General features: G+C 38.6%; 1 protein-coding gene across 1 annotated transcript in view; it reads right to left on the bottom strand.

The window, feature by feature from the left end:
* Positions 1–554: 554 nt before the first annotated feature.
* Positions 555–19,259, bottom strand: part of INPP4B (inositol polyphosphate-4-phosphatase type II B) — a 563,351-nt gene continuing 544,646 nt past the window's right edge. The window contains exon 26 of the mRNA XM_081093135.1: positions 555–1,623. Coding sequence (XP_080949261.1) covers positions 1,491–1,623 — 133 coding nt within the window. The 3' untranslated portion in view covers positions 555–1,490. The remainder of the gene's footprint in view (positions 1,624–19,259) is intronic.

Below are 19,259 nucleotides of genomic sequence, written 5' to 3'. Positions count from 1 at the left end.
CTTAGTCAAAGAGCTATCACATTAGCTATGGAAACCCCCACAATATCATCCACTGAATGTGGTCTTAGCTAAGAGATGTCTATGTAACAAGCCTGTGGAATTTCTGAAGGTAATTTATGCTATCAATGTCATGCTCCTCTGATGAGAAAGGAAAAATAATAAATTCTTAAAATTTAGAGAAAATAGGTTTCATTTATTCAGTGTTGTAATCTAAGTTTTAATTCCGGTAATAGATGTCAATTTCTATTTAACTAACTAGAACTCACCTATAATTTTCATGGGTATTTGGCATGGCAATTTGGAGAAGAGATAAGCCATAGGGAAGGGCGGTAGGAAAAGATTGTAATCATGGTTCTAAAATTATCTACCTGGGTAATTGGGGGTATAACTTTTCTGTGCTTTCATTTACCCATTTATGAAGGTGTTACACAAAATGATCTCTAAGGCAGATTCTAATTTAAAATTTTAGACAATTTATGGTGTTATTTTACTGAGTTAAGGACAAATTTGAAATTCAGGTTAACAGAAATAATTGCTTTGGTTTATCATTAGTTATGGTTGCATACATGTTAGAAGGTTTATTCACATATACTATTCTATGCCAGGTAATGCATACTGACACCATCTATATTCTGCACCAAGATTATTGCTGGAAAACATCTCAGAGACATTTTCTTGAGTGTCATGAACTTGACCACATAAAGTTCAGGCCAATGGAGATTTTCACTTAGGACATCAACAGGCTGACCATCTTTAGTTTCCTTGCAGTTTCTATTCCTCGTGGTATTTTGCCCATTATCAAATTCAACTTTCTCTCCTGCTACTTTTACAACAGGGCCATATATCCCATGCCAGAGCTTTGAAAAGACACCATGTTTTTGGAAAGTATTTTCACTGCTTTACTAACACTGTCTATCCACCTGTTTGAGGAATAGTCACATCTTTACTGGGTGACAAAGTACAGGCATACCTGTAAATTGTTCTGTAACCAGGTTCATGAGTTAACTCTACCTAATTTTAAATCACTAGAAAAATATGTTTTAAACCTCAAAATGGGCTCTAAGAGTATGTGTGAGAAAATCTGGGACATTTCACAAAGTCCCTCTCCCTGTCACACTCTCCTAGCTTCATTGTGGAGGGACAGCACTGCTCTCTGAGTCACTGCTAGTCCCCCATGGCACCTGTTACCTCAGAATGTCTTTCGTTAAATACCCCATGAATGAAAGTTACATGTTCCGAGCTGATTTCAATCAGCAGGAGTCAACACGTAGAAACTTAGAACTGGAAAGGACAATATTATGTAAGATTTTTTAAAAATGAATCTTTCAGAGTAAGATGCTGATAACCGTAATTCAAGTAATTCCTAGATTTGGGCAAACATCCCTGATGATCGCCCTCCACAAATTCATGACAATAAAAGAAAAATGAAAAAGTAGAGAGTATCCAACTGAAGCGTATTTGTGTTCCTGTTTATTTACATGTTGGAAAACTTAGGTGTCAGCTTTTCCATAAGTCCCCTCTGGAGGTCTGTAGTACTTGGGGAAAGCCATCAGCTGTAGCATGTTGAAAGCATACTTTCTGCATTTGATATTCTTCAGTACATTCTCTATGCGGCATCCTTCTCTGGTAAAAGGGGAAAAAGTACAACTTCATGAAACAGAATAAATAAATATGCTTTATTTGTTCAATGCAGAGTTGCAGCAACAGTCCGAGTAAAAATAACAAAGATTCAACTCTACATTTGTTTTTTGTTTGTTTTTCACAAATGATGATACATCTTACAAAATTAAATCCTAGGCCAGGCCCAATACCATTATTGCCCTCGGAAAAGAGATGATTAAAGTCTCTTTGCTCTTAACAGGTATTTAAGGTTTAATAAACTCTTTAAATATAATTTGCTCCACAATACAGCTTCGCTTTAATCTCATAAATATATCTGCCTTTTTAATAACTCTTCCACAAATTAATTTCTTTAAAACACATTAAAATCTATATGTAGCCCTAAGGATACAGGTTCTAGGAATAAGGCATTTAATTGATTAAGTCTGGCCCTATAGATTTTTAAAGGAAAGTTCAATCTCTATTTTACTTCATTATTTTAACTGTGCAACGACGAGAAAAATGGCTTCTGGAACAGCCTGGTCCGAGTCTCCACTTTATAGAGGAGAAGTGCTATGCACAGACAGTACAAAGTCACAGGTGCGGAAACGGGGCATCAAGACACAGACAAGACCTCGTTAAAAAGAATAGAAAAGTACTGTCCAAACCACATCAACTTAAACCATAGTTACAAACAGGTTAATTTAATTACAAAACAGAAACAGCCATTTTCTTCATAGAGTTACTTGACAGAAGGGGGTTAATCGCAGCAAAGAAATGACAAAACAAACAGGTTAAGAAATCAAACAGAAGGTTCTGCCAGCTGATGGCAACGATTTTAGCACAGTGGAAATCAAGTCCGGAACCTCCCACATGTCTAGGCCTTGTCTCAGAGTTTCAGTGTGTTGTGCAAACTCAGTCTTAATTTCTTTGATAAATTTAACGGGAAGAGGAACAGGAAGTGTAGACCTTCAAGCTTTCAGGATTCTGTTCTGTGTCTTATTCCAAAGATAGTAATTTTAAAATTCTTCTTGAGCTAGTGAACAGGGGGAAACACTTCTCCATGAACAAAAGAACAGAACAATTCACTTAATGCATAGTACTTCTTCTTTAGATTTTAGGAAAAAACAAAGAAAACACAATTCAAACATCTGTTTTAAATTCTCTGGATCTTAAAATGTAGAAATATTACAGCATTGTCCCCATAATTTAAAGTCCATTATCATTTGTAGAAAAGAAAGGAATACAACAGTAAAACTTATTGGTATTTGGCTAATAGTAAAGCAAGACTTAAAATGAGCCACACGACTAGCAGGTGTGAGCTGACAAGCAGCAAGGCGACAGGATAGAAGTGTCGAGAAGTTGGCTTGTTATCAGATAGACAGCCTGTTTCAGGATCATCGGATTCATTCAGGGCTCCCTGGGTTTGTCTGCTGTTAAACAGGGTGGGGGTGTAGGGGGAGGAAAGAAAATAGAAGAGCATTCACACAGTAAAGAAACTCAACCTTAAACATCCTGAAGTAGAGCACATTATCTTATACAATAAAGCTGCTTCAGATGGAAGTTGTATGCTAAATAGCCCTAAATACACCCTGTGTATTTTTTTCTCACTGACAAATGTATTTCTCATTGACAAATGTTGTTACGAAAAGAGATTCCTTTTTCTTTTGGTGCAAGAGAGAAGGGAGAGACACTCGGATGATATTTCACATGGTTTGAATCTGAATGTGCAAGGAAGAAGCAAATAAGTATAATAGCAGCAATAAACAAAACTCCATGAATAAAACTAAAACGTGGATCAGCCCATAAAAGTAATCGGATAAATACATCTTTGGCAAATGAAAGAGAAACGGTATGTAGTGAAGCAAAAGAATGTGTCTGACACATTTAGGCTCACTCTCTACTGGTCTCGTACCTGTATAATGTATTACATTAGAAAAATGATTTATAGAAATGGGTTGGTATTTAAAATGAAAGAAATATCTGACATGCCATCCTCGGCAGCCATAAGATTAGTTTAACAAAACCCGACTCAGTGTCCTTCTTACTCCTTCAGCTCGTAATTACATTGTCTCCTGCTCATCTTACTTAAATATCTATCTCCTATGGACTCCGGAGCTTAAAAGAGATCCATCTTTGCAGAGTGACACCTTAAACAATAAAAGATTCTACATTTCCAGGTTGTGTATTTTCTGTGTAAGTAACAATGGGTACTTATAATTGGCTTAAAAGCAGCTACAATTATGGCAAATAAAAAATATGCCATACTGTCCTAGCCGGTGTAGTGCAGTGGTTGGAGCATAAGCATGGGCACCAAAGGGTTGTGGGTTTGATTCCCGGTCAAGGGTGTTTACCTGGGTTGCAGATTCAATTCCCATCCCTGACCCTGGCCCCTGTCTGCTTCCTTCCCTTCCACTCTCTCTCTAAAAAAAAAAAATATGCCATACTGATATATGTTGAAAATTAAAATTCTTCTCTATGGTGTATTTCATCAGTACTCAGAGTATTCAGAATTTCAATCATGCTCAGTTGTCAAGGTGTTGTTTGATCTCCATCAGCTCCTCCATGTTTGGAGGCAGAAAATGAGTGGTGGGTCAGTCTTATGGAAAGTGCACCCAAAGCTAAGTTCTCAACAAGCCCCAGAGCTGCCAGTGCTCCCTTTCAATCAGGTGCAGCCCCTGCAAACCCCCTACACAGACATTTCTGAGCAGGTGTCGACCACCTTAATGAGCACACTTGGATAAACAGTCAGTAGTGATCATCTTCAAACCGTAGTTTAACACACCAAGTCAATCACCCAGTGTGTGCTCTAGTGTTTCCCATTGTTTGGTAAGATTTAAGGACCCTGAAGCCAGTGACCAGGAAAAGTGGAAGCTTATCTGGAAGACAAATGATTTATGGAGCAAAAGGGAGGGTTATTTTGGACTTGCATAATTTCTATTGTCAATGGTACAAAGCACTTGGTTACTTGTAGAACTTCCCGCTCCTCATTAGGTAGGAAACCTGCAGTGGATTTTAAGGTATGTTTACCTTCGAATGTGACTAAGAAAAGCTTCCTTGTCCTATATTATTTTTTCTGTGGGCTTGCCCGGGGGCTTGGAATCCCTACATTGTTCATCCCAGAGAAATACTTCATTCATTTGTTCAGTAAATTATTACCAATGTGTATCTCATTCTTTTACAACTTCTAGTTTTCATTTCTCTCATAAAGAATATAATGTATTAGTAGAGTAACACATAGAGGCGGCTGTGATATCCATAGTCTGTGAGACCACCTGGCTTCAAGCTTGAACCAGTCACCTGCTAGTTACATTTTTTAACTAGGGCAAATTTTTAAACATTTAATGTCTCCATTTCCTCATCTTTCAATAGTGTTAATAATAACAATACCTACTTTACAGAACTGCTATGAAGTGTTGTAAGTCACACTTACACACTTCTTAGAATAGAGCCTGGCATATAGTAAGCTTTCAATAGTGCTTATAATTATTAAATAATTTGTAAATTGAGAAATACACACACCTTGGTAGTGTAGCTAGTACCTTTCTAGCTAGTAGGGAAATGTAATCAAACGAGGTTGCGAGTCACTGTTGCAGCCCACTGGTGTTCAACTGCAGACGTGCCATGGGGGTGGTGTTGGAGGTGCAGAGGGCCAATCAGAGCAGGTAACTTTTACTGATATTACTTGATTGTGCCTCTGCAAAAGAATTTGTGTGTGTGCTACCGCAGTGGCCACATCTGGGCAAACAATAATCATAGTTATTTCAAACATACCACAGAGCAATCTGAATTAGTTTAAGATCCCTAGTCAACCATGCTGTGGTCTGGTTGAAAAGAACAGTTGGAAATAAGTGGTCTAATTCATGTTTGAACAATTCTGGGAACTAGAAAAAAACACTTTTCAAGAAGTCTATTCCATACACTGGGACTTGTGGAGGGTGTTGGGTCATAAAACATGCTTTGGCCATTGGGGAAGATGGGATAAAGGGCCAAGGGAGGCTGGATAGGTGACTTTCAGGTCCCCTTGCACATTTCCAGATGCGCAAAGTAAACAGAAAGGCTCTGAACTAATGCTTGCCCTTTTTCTACCCGCAGTTCCAGCACATACAGCTACAAAACTTGAGCAAATACTTAATCTTTTCCCATACAATTTCTCGTTATGCACAGGAACAATGAGATTGTTAAAAGAATTAAGTAAGGTGATACATTCAAAAACCTTAGCACGGGAGACTATTATGCAAATTGAAATAAGCCAGTCAGAGAAAGACAGGTATCACATAATCTCTCTTATATGTGGAATCTAATGAACAAAATAAACTGACAAACAAAAGAGATACAGAAACATAAAGCATGGAGCAGAATAAGGAATCTCAGAGGGAAGGGAGGGAGTGGGAGGAGATTAAACAAAGAACATATGCATAACCCATGGCCCAGACAATAGTGTGGTGAAGCCTGGGGGGGAGGGTTGGGAGCTAGGTGGAGGGGGTGAACGGGGTGAAAAAGAGAAACATCTGTAATGCTTTCGACAATAAAGATAAACTTTAAAAAAGCACAGTACAAGGTATAAAACAAGGCCTGGATAAATATTAGTTATTGTCATTACTGTTATCACCAATATCATCCTCACTCACACTCCCTCCTGGCCCGTTTTAAGATGAAGTTGATCTGTAGTTAATCTTAACAACCTGTTGAAACCTTGGTTCCTCTCCAATGTTCCCTGTTAGAAGAGAAGTACTAACTCCTATCATCTATCTATCTATCTATCTATCTATCTATCTATCTATCTATCATCTATCATCTACCTACCTACTATTATGTATGTATGCATGTATGTATCCAATTATGTATCTATCAACTATTTGTCATGGTGCAAATGTTAGATTCTGATTACAAATGTAGGTTAAATATTAACCACAACCTATCAATATAGTACTGCAGAAATGATCTCTCTTTCTAATAATCACACATAGATAGGCAGAGTGGATACAAGTGGTCTTGTGGCTGTCTCCTTGCTTCCTGCTAAGAATAGCACAAATGATCATTTCTTTGTGGGAACAAATGAATTTTTCTAATTTATTGAATTTATTGAGATATAGGTTTCAAGTGTCCAACTCAATAAAACACCAGCTGCACACTGCATGGTGTGCCCATTCCCCCAAGCAAAGTCTCCATTCCCATCCCCCGCCCCCTTTTGCCTATCTCCAACTACTCTCCATCCTCTTTTCTCTCTGGCTATCACCACACTGTTATTTATTTATATATATATATTCTTGCTTAACCCTTTTACCTTTTCATTCAGCCTCCCATCTCCCCTCCTCCCTGACAATTTTGAAGCACTCTGCAAGTGCAAACTGCAAAGGATGTGTTAAGTGGTAACATCTGTAATTTCCTCACTGGGAAATGATGCCCAATGAGTCATCAGTGGTACCCTGCAAGGTTCCGTGACAATCATGTCACTAGTTGCAGCCATCACTGACTGGCTCTCCATGGAAGCAAACCACAGTGTGTCTACACTGAAAATGTGACATAATCAGACATTCAAGGGCAGTTTCTGAATCTGCAGGAGAGAAAATGATTTTTTTTTAATCAAATGACCTGTCAAAGCAATCACTTAAAATAGAAACAAGGAAAAGGACATGTCTCACTTTTAAACACATCACTGCCTACACGAGGAGACATTTCCTTAAATAAAACCCAATGTGCGTGACTTGGTATTTGCTTATTCCCTCTCTCTTCTGTCAGTGATGGCTGCTATATCCTAGAGAGCACAAGTCCCCACTGTGGGTATCCTCTCAAATCTTTCTGACCATTGCAAACAAAAGTCAGAATCCTCCTATCTCCCCATGTTGGTTAATTCATTAACAGTTTTGTTATCTGTTATTTTATTCTTTAAACCACTATCACGCGTCAAGCTCCCCCAAAGGAAAATTACCAGTTAAAATCGAATAGACAATGGAACACTACTCAGCCATATGAAAAGATGAACTACTGCCATTTGAGACAACGTGGATGGATCTTGAGAGTATCATGCTAAGTAAAATAAGTCAGATGGAGAAAGGGCAAGAACCATATGATTTCACTCATAGGTGAAACAGAAAGCAACAAACAAACAAGAAACCTCATTGATACAGGCAACAGAAGGGTGGTTACCAGAAGGGAAAGGGGGGTGAAGTAGATTAAAGAGGACAGAGGTGGTCAAATATATGATGACAGAAGAATACTAGACTTTGGGTGTTGAGCACACAATGGAATACACTGATGATGTACTATAGAATTGTGCACCTGAAATACATATAATCTTATTAACCAAGTCACCCCAATCAATTTAATTATATAAACTGAATAGAAAATTTTTTCTTTTGACCAAAAAGCTCATTTCCTCCCATGTTAAAATGAGACCAGTTCACATTTAATTACACCAAGTTTAAAGCTATGGACATACCATCTTGAAATTATGAGCCAAGATTTTAGAATTAATATCTTACAGAGCTTTATTGGGCCCTACATTCATCTGCTGAATTGACCTTAATAGAGTATCATTTTCAGGCCATGGACTGCTGGACTGTGTCAATTTTTAAACTGGCAGATATGTGTAAAAATGCATATAATATACCTCTGTATCACTAAGAGCTTTGAGAGTGGTACAGAAATCACAGAAACATAGATTCTCAGATTTAAAAGTGACTTTAAAAAATCTTCACGTTGAATTATACCTTTTCATGTAATTTCAGATAAGAAAATAAATCAAAAGGCCTTGCCTATGCTTCTGCCACAGCAAACTGTAAGGAAAGGATGCTGAGAAGGTTGTTTCCCTGTTCACAGTCTGATTATATCATAGTCTGGTGAGATAAAGGGAGAAGGACCATTTGTTTTCAGTTTAGACTAAGGTCCGTGAAATTCAATGACTGAAACTACTCATAGATGACAAACTATCTACCAAATCTTTAAAAATTTTTGATTTGTAATTAAAATATTAAAAGTAGACTTTTAGAACTTTAAAAAACCTGAGCAACTATTTAAATACAGGGGAAATTTTCATAAAAGCATAAAAAGTGTGGCATAATTTCCAGTAGCTGAGAAGCAAGATTGGCCTTTGTGGCCACTGGATCACTAGACACATTTAAAATGCCTTCTTTATTCTAACTGGAGTACAGAATCTGAATTCAAAATATCTTGTGTCAACCACAGAAAAGTCCCCTAAATTAAGAAATTACTTGAAACGCATGTGACCATGTCACTGCTTTGAGTGTCCAGGTAACGGGATGTTTCTAATAATCCTGTACAAGTTGGCTATTTAAGAAAGAACAGCATTAAGCAGAACATGCACTCAGAGGAAGGGTGGGTCCGCCCCACAGGACACTGCACACATGTAATTCTAAGGGGAGGACTCCTGTGAACTAGAGGGTACCAGAGCATGGTAACCAGGAAGATGGTAGTGGACTTGGGAACTTGGCATAGCCAAAAAGACTGATGACAATGAGAATGAGAAGAATCCCATTGGCTTGCAGAAGAGGAAAATTATGGTTAGATGGTTGTTGGTTTCAATAGTCAAAGGTTCTGTAGTTTAAAGTCTGGGCTACTTTGAAAGGCAATATTTGAAGTAAAGAAAGAGACCTACTGTGTGGCTTGAACTATTGATTTGATAGATACTTTATAGACAGTACTAGGTGTATCAGCTAATAATACGGATTTTTTTCAATAGGTGGAGTTACACATATGTTAATAGATGTGCGATTTGATTTGTATGCTGTTTTGTTGAATTGACAGCAAGCTTTAAAACTTCATAAGTCAAATTTGCTGAAGGTGTTAACATCATAGATATTTTTACACTTAAAAATGTCTAATTTCATGCCAAAAAAAGAGCTTTGAGGGAAGTTTTAATTCATTACTTTATTTTGAAGAAAAAGTTATCGTATACTTCGGGAAGCTTATGGTGAACATGCTCCATCTCAAGATACTTGTGAACACTGGTTTAAACGCTTTAAAAATGATGATTTCGATGTGAAAGACAAAAAATGTCCAGGTCAACCGAAAAAGTTTTAAGACCAACAATTAAAAGCATTATTGGATGAAGATGCATGTCAAACTCAAAAACAACTTACAGAAAGATTAAACGTTGCTCAGCAAACAATTTCCGATTGCTTACAAGCAATGGGGAAGATTTTAAAGGAAGGAAAATGGGTGCCACATCAACTGAACGAAAGACAAATGGAAAACCAAAAAGTCATCAGTCAAATGTTGCTTCAACGGCACAAAAGAAAGTCCTTTATTGCATTGAATTGTGACTTGCAATGAAAAGTGGATTTATTTTGAGAATCCCAAAGGTAGAAAATCATGGGTTGATCCAGGTCAACCATCAACATCGACTGCAAGGCCAAATCGCTTCAGAAAGAAGACAATGCTCTGTGTTTGGTGGGATCAGAAAGGTGTGGTGTATTATGAGCTTCTAAAATCAGGCGAAACCGTTCATACTGATTGCTATGGACAACAAGTAGTCAATTTGAACCACGCTTTGATTGTGAAATGACCAGAATGGGCCAGAAGACACGGCGAAGTAATTTTGCTTCATGATAACACACCATCACACACTTCAAAACCTGTTAAAGACACGTTAAAAGATCTTGCCTGGGAAGTATTAACCCACCCGCTGTATTCAACAGACCTTGCTCCTTCAGATTCCCACTTGTTCCAATTGATGGCACATGCACTTTCTGAGCAGCATTTCAAAACATATGAAGAAGTGGAAAATTGGATGTCTGAATGGTTTGCCTCAAAACAAGAAAAGTTCTATTGGGACAGTATCCACAAATTACCTGAAAGATGGGGGAAATGTGTAGCTAGTGATGGACATTACTTTTGAAGAAAGCACTTTTGATGTTTCTCTTGAAATTATCATGTTTTCTTTTATTACAAAATCCGCCATTATTAACCGGTACACCTAATGTCTAATTCATTCCTTACAAAGGGTCAAACTGGTTGGTGGTATTATCTCCTCAGGCTCAAAAGGGTTGCAAAACTTGCTCAAAGGGAAGATAAGATATTTTTATCACTGGTTGTCTAATGGAAAAACTTATTCCTTTCACTTTACTGATTTGGGATCCTCTAATCACAGGTTTCACGCTAGGACTCAGAAACAGCCAGGTGTGATTTCTTGCCAGTTGTTCGATTAGACTAAGAGCCCTCTAAAGCTACTCTTATCTCTACCTTCCTGTGGTCCTTTGATTCTATCACAACATAAGTGCAGTACTCTGGAGATGCATATATTTACTACTAATGGAACAGGTGACATTTCAGTAAGAAATAACTGGGGAAGAGTGCCAAAATCAAAGAATGCAAAGCATGTTGACATTGCTTTGGGACTCTCAAGTTGTTATTGCTCATTCTTATCTATTTCATATTTTAGTTTAGAATTAAAAACCAAACACCTGACCTATTTGATGTTTCAATTTAATTTCTCCTTGGTATCATGTTTTGTCCTCTTCTTCCCATCTCACTCTTTTAGTTTTATTAAGTACCTGAAAAATGGACATTTTTTTTTTAATCAGGAAAAGCAAGGCTCCAGGAGTAATATTCTCAGATATAGCACACTTTACTTTGAAGAGGAAAAAAACTCCAGAAAAGATAGGAAAGTGTCTTGGTCTCAAATCTAGATGTGTTTTATAAAATTTTTTAAAAAAGGAGAGAGAGACATATGAGATGAAAGCCTAATTGCTTTATTCAGGTGATTATCATAGAACGGATTCCAGTTTTGATCTCTGAGTTTTAGAAAGGAGAATATTTGGATAAAGTCCAGAAAGAAATATCATAAATGATTCAAGAACTGAAGAAGAAAGCTTATGAGAAAGTGTTTAAGGTTAATTTTGTCTGGATACAGGAAGGCTAATATGTGATCACTACATTTAAGTGTAGGTAAGACAGTGGTAAAATAATTTTTGAGAAATTAATTTGTGTTTTGCTCTCGTTTATTTTAGGCTGTAGTATAAAGCATGTGCCTCAATGGTTTTAGCAAGGCTGAAAGCAAGAGCTGCCTGAAACTAAATAGATTTGTCCTTCTTTAATCTAATGAGTAAGAACATGTGAGGTATCTATTAAGGGGGAATGGATCTTTGAGGGCTGAGAGGGAGAGGGAAAAGGAAGGAAAGGATGAAGAAGTTCTGTGTGGTGCCTCATGAGGGAGGACCACCAGATGGGAGTAAGGGCTATGAGATGCATCCCAGGAAACCAGCCCTAAATCACTGATCAGCTTCCCCAAAGATTCCCTTGTCTTGGATACAATGAAATGAATGGGCTTAAAGGTACCATAATGAATAGGAAATGGGCACATCAGTGGCCGGTGACTGATATAGATAAGAAGCCTTCTAGAAGTTACAGTGCAAGATAAGGCCTGTGGCAAGAGGGGAGCTCAGAACACTAGACTGACTTGCCATCAGCCCGGCTGGATGGGAGCTGAAATGTGGACTAAAAATTGTTTAAAGAAAAATGTCAAAAAGAATCAAACCCAAAACCAAAAATATTACATCTTACACACTAGTAGACAGGTAAATAGGCCAATTCTACCAAAAGGTAAGTATATAGATACAGAAATACACCTGCAACTCTTTTTCTATTTCCCACACAATGTGATTAGCTTTTCTTTGTACAGGATCTCCCAGATGACTTCATTTTAATTGCTTCAAAGTGGCGGTCAGAGAGGAGAAAGGAAACTAGGCAGGAAAACATTCTGTATCTGTCGCTAAAGTACTTAAAATATAAACAGCCATTGTCCCAGTGCTCTTGCTGTCACACTCAGGAGTTTGGGATCCTTTACCCCCCAGTTAAGAGGAAATTAATATGCAGAAATAAGACTTCTGATTCTGTTCTTGATACAGAGGACAAGAACGAAGAGGCACGTCCATGGCCAGCGGGCTCCCTGGATAAGCAAGGAACTGGCAGAGCCTGGCTGACTCCGGGGCCAGCTCTTAAGCTCTCCAATAAAAACAGAAGTCCACATGGACCCATGGATTATAGCCTGTGCTATTCTGAAAGTAGCCTGGGGATCGAGGCTAAAACTCGATCAGAAACAAGGCTAAAATTCTGGATTCATGTAACAGGAAGGAAAATCAGCTCACCTACCTATTATTCAGTTAAGTCTCAACTTCTTCCCTTTAAAAGGGGAGAATGTCAACATCCATTTAACAGGATTATTGTGAAATTATGTAAAGGCACCTACCACCTTCAATAAAGAACCCCTTTCCCGCTTCCCCTTGTCAGTCTCAGTTCTATTGCGGACAGTGGTACCTTGACCCCAGTGCAGCTGCTCAGCTCTAGCTCTTTCTCCTCTCGCTCTCTCTAATGTTCAAGTGCCCAAAGTTTAGGACAGCACCCTTTACCCTCCTCTAGTACCTATACTTTCTCTGGGCAATTCCAACCAGTTCCGAGACTTTCCCATCATTTTATGCTGATGCATCTTAAGTTTCTCTCTCTAGTTGAGGCTGCTTCTCTGAATTACAGACACATACGTTGCATCTTCACTGGGATGCCTTACAGACAGACTCTGAGATCGTGAAGGGTGGACAAACATGCCACGGCACAATATGCCACGTTGAAATAAGGGTTATTTTGAGATAAAGGCACTTGAAAGGCAGCAGATACAAGAGGGTGCTCTGACCTCCGCTTTCCTCCCTGAGAGCAAGAGATTAAAATCCTTGTAAAAGATGCCCTTCCTATACCAGGAGGGAGGAGACATTCTTATCACAAGGGACAGGGAGTCAATGCCAAGAGAATTCTACACACAGACTTTGTTAAAATAATTCATCTTCCTTTAGCTCCCTTCCTCTTCCCATACATATTTTAGTTCCTTTTTCATAATTGCCTCTTTGTTCAGCCTAGTATAAAAGCCTTTAGGTTTTTGAGACTTTTGGAGTCTTCATTATCCTATGAATTTGTCCATGTACATGTAAAACCTGTATGCCTTTTTCCTGTTACTCTTGTCTTAGGCCGATTTAATTCTCAGGCCCAGCTGGAGACCCTAACAGGGTCGAGGAAAAGTTTGGCCTCCCATACAGTTTCAAGGTCAGGTCTTAACCTGAGTCCACTGCCTCTGCCACCTTTCCTCCCTTCTGTCTCATCACAGGAAAGGGCGCCCACTCTCACACAGTCATGTTAAACACTTCCCTTCTCCTCTTTTGCATTTTTGCACCCCACATCCATCCAGCAGCCAGTCAGACCACTTGGCAGCATCTCCACTGCTACCACCTGACTGTGACCCGCCTTCATCTTGCTCTGGAACTAAGAGAAGCAGTGTTCCTGCCCTCACCACTCCTGCCCCTCTGTTGAGTTTCATTAAATCCTAAGACATCCATTCAGCCACATGGCAATGCAGCCAAGACACATTCTAAAACCATTCCCCCAAGAGCTTTTATGGAATGCAAATCCAGCTGCGCCCAGCTGCCCACAGGGAGCCACGCTGTCAAGATAGCAGTGGTGCTTCTCCATCTGCAGGGAGGTGGAACTATCTTCCACTGCACAACAGCCAAAGCTCCTGAACCTCAAGGAGGAACTTCAGCTACATCCTCTTGCTCCACAATCCCCCAGGTTTTCAATGCCCTCCCACCACTGCCATTTCTGTGACATCACAGGAAGCTAGATAAATCCTGCCAACCTTTACAGAGATGGAATCCTGCTTTGGGCCTTTTGTTGTTGTTGCTGAGTCTGAAGTGGATGGAGTTGAGTATGAAGCAGCTCAACAACAGACACCAGCATTCCCGGTGTTGTATATTTTTAAACATTCAGTCCAACCCACTCCGTCAACAGGACCCTCCGAATGAAGCAATTTAGAGTTTTTGCCCTTGAAGCTTTAGAGTATTCATCATTTGCTTAACAAGGATAAGGACTCTTTCTTTTCTCCACTTTCCAATCTCTTCCCATTCCCGTTTCCCAATTCTCTTTTTACTTCCACCATCCCAGGCAAACAGCATGATGTTACAATTTCTGTTGTCTACTTCTGGAAGGAAAGGGTTCTGAAAGTCCTAGGAAACAGATGCATTCGTGGATATTAGAGCTTAGATTTGGATACAAGTGCATGGCTAAAAACAACAATAGTTACACAACTATGAAACAGACTGACTCTACAGTATGAAATATACCAAGGAGGAATAACTCCAGGGTGTCACTCAAAGTGCTTTACATGTATTATCACTAATCTCTGCTACCGGAAAGGTGTCTTAGAAAAACAGATTTTGTGATGGTCAGTGAAGACTAAATAGAATTTAAATGGCCAGAAATGGGGTGGGATTAGGGGATGGGATGTAAATAACATGGAAAGGATGAAACATGAAAGTACCAGATGCATTTGGAAATGACCCAGTCTGCTTTGGTTATGATAATGGGGCAGCAAGGAGATCAACGAAGGCGGGAAATTAAATGTTAGGATACTTTCTTTTTTGTTGCTTATATATATTAGATATTTTCTAAAATGAACATATATTTTGCAATAAGAAATTCAACTACATTGTTTAAAAATGAGACAGGGCTATGTTGCTAATGTTCATGTTTGATGGTACAAAAACTATTCCAAAAAACTATCGCAAAAGTGTGATTAGCTATGTGTTGTAGCATAGCACCCAAATGCAAGAGGTAGGATGGCTTGAGCCAGGACTGCAACAGGAATGGAATAAACTAGAGACAGAGACCAATTTGGAGGTTATTATAATAATCAAGGGGGGAAAGCGATGAAGGATTGAACTTGGAGTGAAGGGGAGGGTGAGGAATTTACAGATTTTAAAGCAGAAGTACTCTGAAAAATAGAGTATATGTTAAGAGTTTAGATAGGAGAAGATCAGGGAGATAAAACAGTAAAAAATGATGTTCAGGTTTTAGGGGAAATGCATCCTATTTACGTATGCTATGTCTGCTGCAAGACTTTAGTTAGAGATGCATAATAAAAGATAGGTCTAGACCAGGGGTGGGCAAACTTTTTGACTTGAGGGCCACAATGGGTTCTTGAACTGGACCGGAGGGCTGGAACAAAAGCATGGATGGAGTGTATGTGTGAACTAATATAAATTCAAAGTAAATATCATTACATAAAAGGGTACGGTCTTTTTTTTTTTTTTTTTTTTTAGTTTTATTAATTTCAAACGGGCCAGATCTGGCCCGCGGGCTGTAGTTTGCCCATGGCTGGTCTAGACAGACTCTATACCACAATTCTATACTCTAAATTTGTAAGTTTCCTATCAAATGTGGGCTAATCAGATGAAGTCATCCATGCAGAGAGAATATGATGAGCAGAGATGAGGGGGAGGGCAAACTAGGGAATACCGCTTCTGTAAGGCCAGTGAGGAAGGAAGCGGACATAGACAATGATAGCAAACAGTCACAGATTCAAAGAGAGAAGGTGTTAACTAAAGTGACAAATGCTGCAGTAGCAGTAAGGAGGCTGCAAAGTAAATAAATGTCACTGGATTTGATTAGGTGACTTGCAGCCTCTGACTTTCAGGAGAATTTTGGAAACAGAAATTAGTTTACAATCAACTGATGAATGAGTGATGATGCCTGGGAGGCAGCATCCTGTTCTATTTTAATTACTATGCCCAGAGACTAGACCGGGAAGGGAAGAAGAAAGAGCACAGAGCCTCAAAGATTCAGCAGGACTGATGAAACTGCTTTAGGATAGTAAGGTAAGCTCGCTTGGAGGCACAGAGGACAGAGAAATGAGGGGAATTCAAGAATATGGGTTGGTTGGCATTCTTAACCTTTTTCAGGGGGAAAATTTGTTTATGGATTGAAGACTAGCTACAAAAACAGGGAGCTTTTACTGTTTGTCAAAAAGTCCTGACGAAGTGGGAATCCACTAACCTCAAAGCATCCCCTGACACATCTGAACATTGAACTAAAGATAAAGGAGTTTAGCTGCTGGGATGTAGGAATGTAGGAAAGTAAACTAACGAAAAGTTTAATCTCTTTGCATTTTGTGACACAATAATAACTTTTTGCAATATATCCTCAGTGGTTCAATAAGAAAATAAAGCCAAGATTGAACTTCTGATCACCTAACCACTAATGTCACAATAAATTAGGACATCTATGTTGCTGCTACTGAGTTTGGAGTAGCATCTTTGCATATGAGTTTGAAGCCCAAGAGTTTATACTTTACATTTAATACAGATTTCAAAATAGCATATATTTCTCCTGAACGGATTCCTTTTTCATAGTTTGGATTGAAGCCTTCCAATGATCATATTAACATAAATATTACTAATTAGAAGCACTTTATCAACACAAATGACTATGCTAGAATTGATTTTTTTTGCTTCCTTTTAAGTTTCTAATACAGCTAATGGCCTTAATTATCTGACACTAGATTTTGTGTCCAACATACTATTCCTGATCATAGTCACTGGGAACGCTTTACAACTGGCTTCCCAGAAGTAACTACTTGGGGGTGAATCAATGATCTTATAAGATGCCCAGCTGACGAGATAGATACTTCCTCTTATTTTTCTGTTTAATGCTGAGTATTTTCTTTCCTTTGTAAAAATTGGTACTGTCTTAATATAAGTTATATGTCAATTGACTATGGGTCTTGACTAATTTTCCTTTTCACACTATACCTCTCAGCCCCTCTAAGGATATAAACTACAACTCCCTGAAAATAATAATTCCCAAGATATCTGCGATGAAGTAAGTTGGGAAAATACTAGGTTAAAAAATCAAACAGGATTATTTATTTACTTATTTATTCAAGAAATATTTTTAGCTACTTTGTGTCTTGAATAGTCCAATTTAACTATAGTCTAAGAGTGATAGGAAAGAAGAGGGACAATGACATAGGAAAAATTGATTGATCCTGAAATGACAGAGGCCCCCAAATTTTAAGCTAAAGAATTTTAGCATTACTCTCCATGTGGTGGAAAGTGGCATGATCACTGTTGAACTTTAGGAAAAAAACACCTTGGGAGGAATGAAGAAAGTAGATTGCAAGGTAATGTACCAGAGAAAAGAGAACTATTAAGAGGCTATAGCAGTGGGCCAGGTGGAAAGTAATAAAGGTCTGGAATAAAGCAACAGAAAACAGCAATGAATGAGAGATCATATATGAAAGGTGAGGAATGAGAGTGAATCGACAACTTGGAGAAAATTTAAGAATTAAAGACATGTAGATATTATAAATTGTAAGAGGAAAGAGTATTTTATGTTAAATTCATTCTATCCTCTGTCCCCTTTTGTCATTACACCTATGCAGATAATCAGACTGAGTCTAACAGAGCCATCATTTCTGACACTTGCAACAACTTTCTGCAATAATTCTTGAAATGGCTGCATTGTTTGCCAAACAGATGGCTATCAAAGTAAATACGAAATGTTACTCAGAGCCAATTTTGGTACTTGCTTGGAGTTCACTTTTTTGATTTAAAAAAAAAAATGTGTCAGTAGTTTCATCCTAGTAGAACCAAGAGAATTCTAAGGGTGCCACCATTTCTTTTTCTGTCCATTTGGTTTGAGCTTTGTTGCACATCAGTCAGAAGTCACATTCTGTCCAATCGACTCTTTAGTGCTACATAAAGACACTGGCCTTACTTTTCTTTCATTTTGGCTACTTTTAAATTGCTTAAAGCTTTTCTTCAATTCAGACGGTTGGAGCTAGAAGGGAACCCCTAGAGATCACCAGGGCCAACTCCTTCATTTTTCAGATGAAAAAGCTGAGGCCTCCAGAGGAGGACCAGGATCTCATTAGTAGCCCAGCAGTGTAGAGCTGGGACTGTGTGCAGAACAATTAGATTAATGATATTCTTCTGCTCCCACACAATGAAACAATCTCCCTCAGCCCCATCCCTAACAGAGAGGAAGGAATCACTTCCTCACTCCTCAGCATCCTGTATCCTCTCATTATACACCGTGAGGATAATTCTTGTGGGAAAATGCTCCTGGGGACTTAGGAGGGAGTGAGCTGGAGACCACACACATATGACTCATTATGATCTCTTTGTTTCCTATGGCGTTGGTTCTTTTTTTTCCTAGACAATTAGGTTGTGAAATTGGCCTTTCTGAACCTTCCACTGTGGCTGCTGCTGCTCCACTTATAAACCACAGATAATTCCAGGAAGACAAAAAAATAATGGATGAGTTCATATGACATTCATAAAGCATCAACCAGGCTCACGGCAAGTTCATGATAACAGTTACCACTACTGAGTACGATTTGTTTGAATCGCTCTTGTATATTGATAGTGGAAATTGCAAGGCACCACCCAGTGGAGAATATGCACATACATTATAAACTCCATTTGCTTTCATTATTTCATCTAGCAATCAGATATCTGAGAATATACCTGAACATACATACACCTCCAACAATAAAAAATTCAGAAAGCCAGTCATTACAGCATTATCTGCAATTGCAAAATACTGGCAAATATATCAAGTGTCCAAATCCTGGTGATTAGTTGATTTCACAATTGCTGATCACTTCACCCTCACGATCTTTAATTTTCATACCATAACTGGGAGGTAGGTACAAGGATCCACTTTGCAAATGGGAAAGCTCAGAGATATTAGGTTGAATCTCCAAACTCACCCTGGTAATAAGATACGAGATACAACTTGAATCTGCTTCCTTCTGAATCCTAAGTCTGTGCTCTTAACCTCGGTGTTATACTTCCATTTTCTACATTCTGCATTGT

Source organism: Myotis nattereri, assembly GCF_964212035.1.
Source record: "Myotis nattereri genome assembly, chromosome: 5".
Lineage (NCBI taxonomy): Eukaryota > Metazoa > Chordata > Mammalia > Chiroptera > Vespertilionidae > Myotis > Myotis nattereri.
Note: the sequence above shows the minus strand (reverse complement) of the source record. Positions and strands in the feature narration are given on the sequence as shown.